Source organism: Triticum dicoccoides, chromosome 5A, assembly GCF_002162155.2.
Source record: "Triticum dicoccoides isolate Atlit2015 ecotype Zavitan chromosome 5A, WEW_v2.0, whole genome shotgun sequence".
Lineage (NCBI taxonomy): Eukaryota > Viridiplantae > Streptophyta > Magnoliopsida > Poales > Poaceae > Triticum > Triticum dicoccoides.
The window spans coordinates 648,911,160-648,913,026 of record NC_041388.1 but is presented as its reverse complement, the minus strand read 5'-3'; the positions used below and the strand labels follow the sequence as shown (position 1 = coordinate 648,913,026).

Sequence of the window (1,867 nt, the reverse complement as noted above, 5' to 3'; positions counted from 1 at the left end):
AATTTCATCCAACAGAAAAATGCCATGCATGTCATTACATTAATCATCTAAAACAGTTTACGTAGGTGTAGCATTACCCGAGAGGGCTTGTGCACCTTTCAGAAATTTTGGGCAGCACGCAGTCATGCATGCAGGCATGCAGCCAACCAGTCGTCTCGCCGACCAACAAGGCGACAACTCTGGAATCTAACGAAAAACATGACACTTGCTTGATGCTTTTTTCGACTGTCGATTTTAAGCTTTCACAAGGTGTTGCTAGTATTACAATCGGTCCGGGAATCCTTTTGTCCTTGCAGCGTCTCACTTAAGCTAGCTGTTTGTAGGAATTGACGTCGAATACGTATATATGTACACAGATATAGCCACTGCACGCTTGAACAATTCAACTCCTGCACAGTTGGTTGTACGCAAGAACACTGTAGATTTGACAAATTCAGAACGCTGACCGTATCCATCGTCTCTATTCGTTTTTGTTTCAGCTCACGGCCCGTTGCTCAGCCCAACTCGGCCTTTGCATGCATGCATGCCGTACGTGTTGATCGCAATCTTTGTGCGGTCACCACTTACGTGCCACTGAGCAGACATGCGTGCACGTGCGATTTCCTAGTTCTTTCGAATAAATCGACGCAGTATCATCGACCGGGTGTGTGCACCAAGTCTAGAGGCCTTGGTCAACAGTACTCACTTTCTTTTCGTCTGCTTTCTGTTGCTTGCTGCAGTGTCCATCCGCTCACTTGCTTGTCAATGCTAATCACCGTGGATTAACTAAACAAATGGCGATCGATGACACGGCCCAGCAGAGGAGTGGCCAGTCAAAAAGCACCACGGAGAACCTCTAATCATTCAAATCACTCGCCTAACCATCCACACGACTTCGGCGATTGTCGCCTTAATCAAATACTCAAGGCACGCATGCGCGCGTGCGGTAGGCCACTATATATACACACATACACACACACACCATGTCTCCGTGCAGCCAACCAAGCAAACGGAGTACCATTACACATTCTGCAACGGAGCCAAGCTTAGCTAGATAGAGCAAGAGAGGTTTGCGCGATGGGGAGTGGGAAGAAGAGGGCGGCGCTTGCGTCCCTGTTCGGGTTCAAGAACAAGAGACAGGAGGAGGAAGAGGCCGCGGCCGCGGCCGCGAGGCGGCAGCAGCAGCATGCGGCGGCAGCGCCGCAGCAGAGGTACCAGCATCACAGGGTGCGGCCGAGCGACGACGACGACTACCCCCGGCACTGGTACGCCGAACGCGACATCGACCGGAAGGCCTCCGAGTTCATCGACAAGGTCCACCGCCGGATGCTCGCCAACGAGCAGGACGGATAGCCACCAGCCGGGCCGCGGGTGTCGTATATATATACGTACCAGCATGCCGATGGATCTAGCTAGGTCGTGCATGCAGGCTATATGCAGCAGTTGCGTGCATGGTTGAGTGTGTGTGGGTGTGGGTGTACGTGTGTCTGTGATTAGTTGCTTTGCTTTGGGTATGTCGCCGGATGTATATGTAACCATGGTGTGGATTTCCATCTAACCTTATGTTCACTATATTTATGGTCTATTTACCTTTTTTTTTCCTTGTTGCTGCGTTATTTGTGGAAGTTTAGATGTGACATATTTAGAAAGCATCTAGATGTGAATTAGACAAACTGTTCGTTCATTGTTTCGGTAGGATGATACATGTTTTCTTAAATTTGATGTATGAAATGTAAAAAATAAATCTACAGCCAAATGATTTAGTCCTAAGGGTAATTTTAACCACTCAACTACGACGGGTGTGATATTAGTTTTTCTTTTAGTAGACAATGCAATATCGATAATGCTAGACCTACGAACTCGCTACGTAAATTTCCAATCCGCTCTC

General features: G+C 48.3%; 1 protein-coding gene across 1 annotated transcript; it reads left to right on the top strand.

The window, feature by feature from the left end:
- Positions 1–1,056: 1,056 nt before the first annotated feature.
- LOC119298271 lies at positions 1,057–1,492 on the top strand. The gene has a single exon (XM_037575735.1). It carries the CDS (start codon positions 1,057–1,059, stop codon positions 1,330–1,332), a length of 276 nt encoding a protein of 91 aa, XP_037431632.1. The 3' UTR covers positions 1,333–1,492.
- The last annotated feature ends 375 nt before the right edge of the window (positions 1,493–1,867 follow it).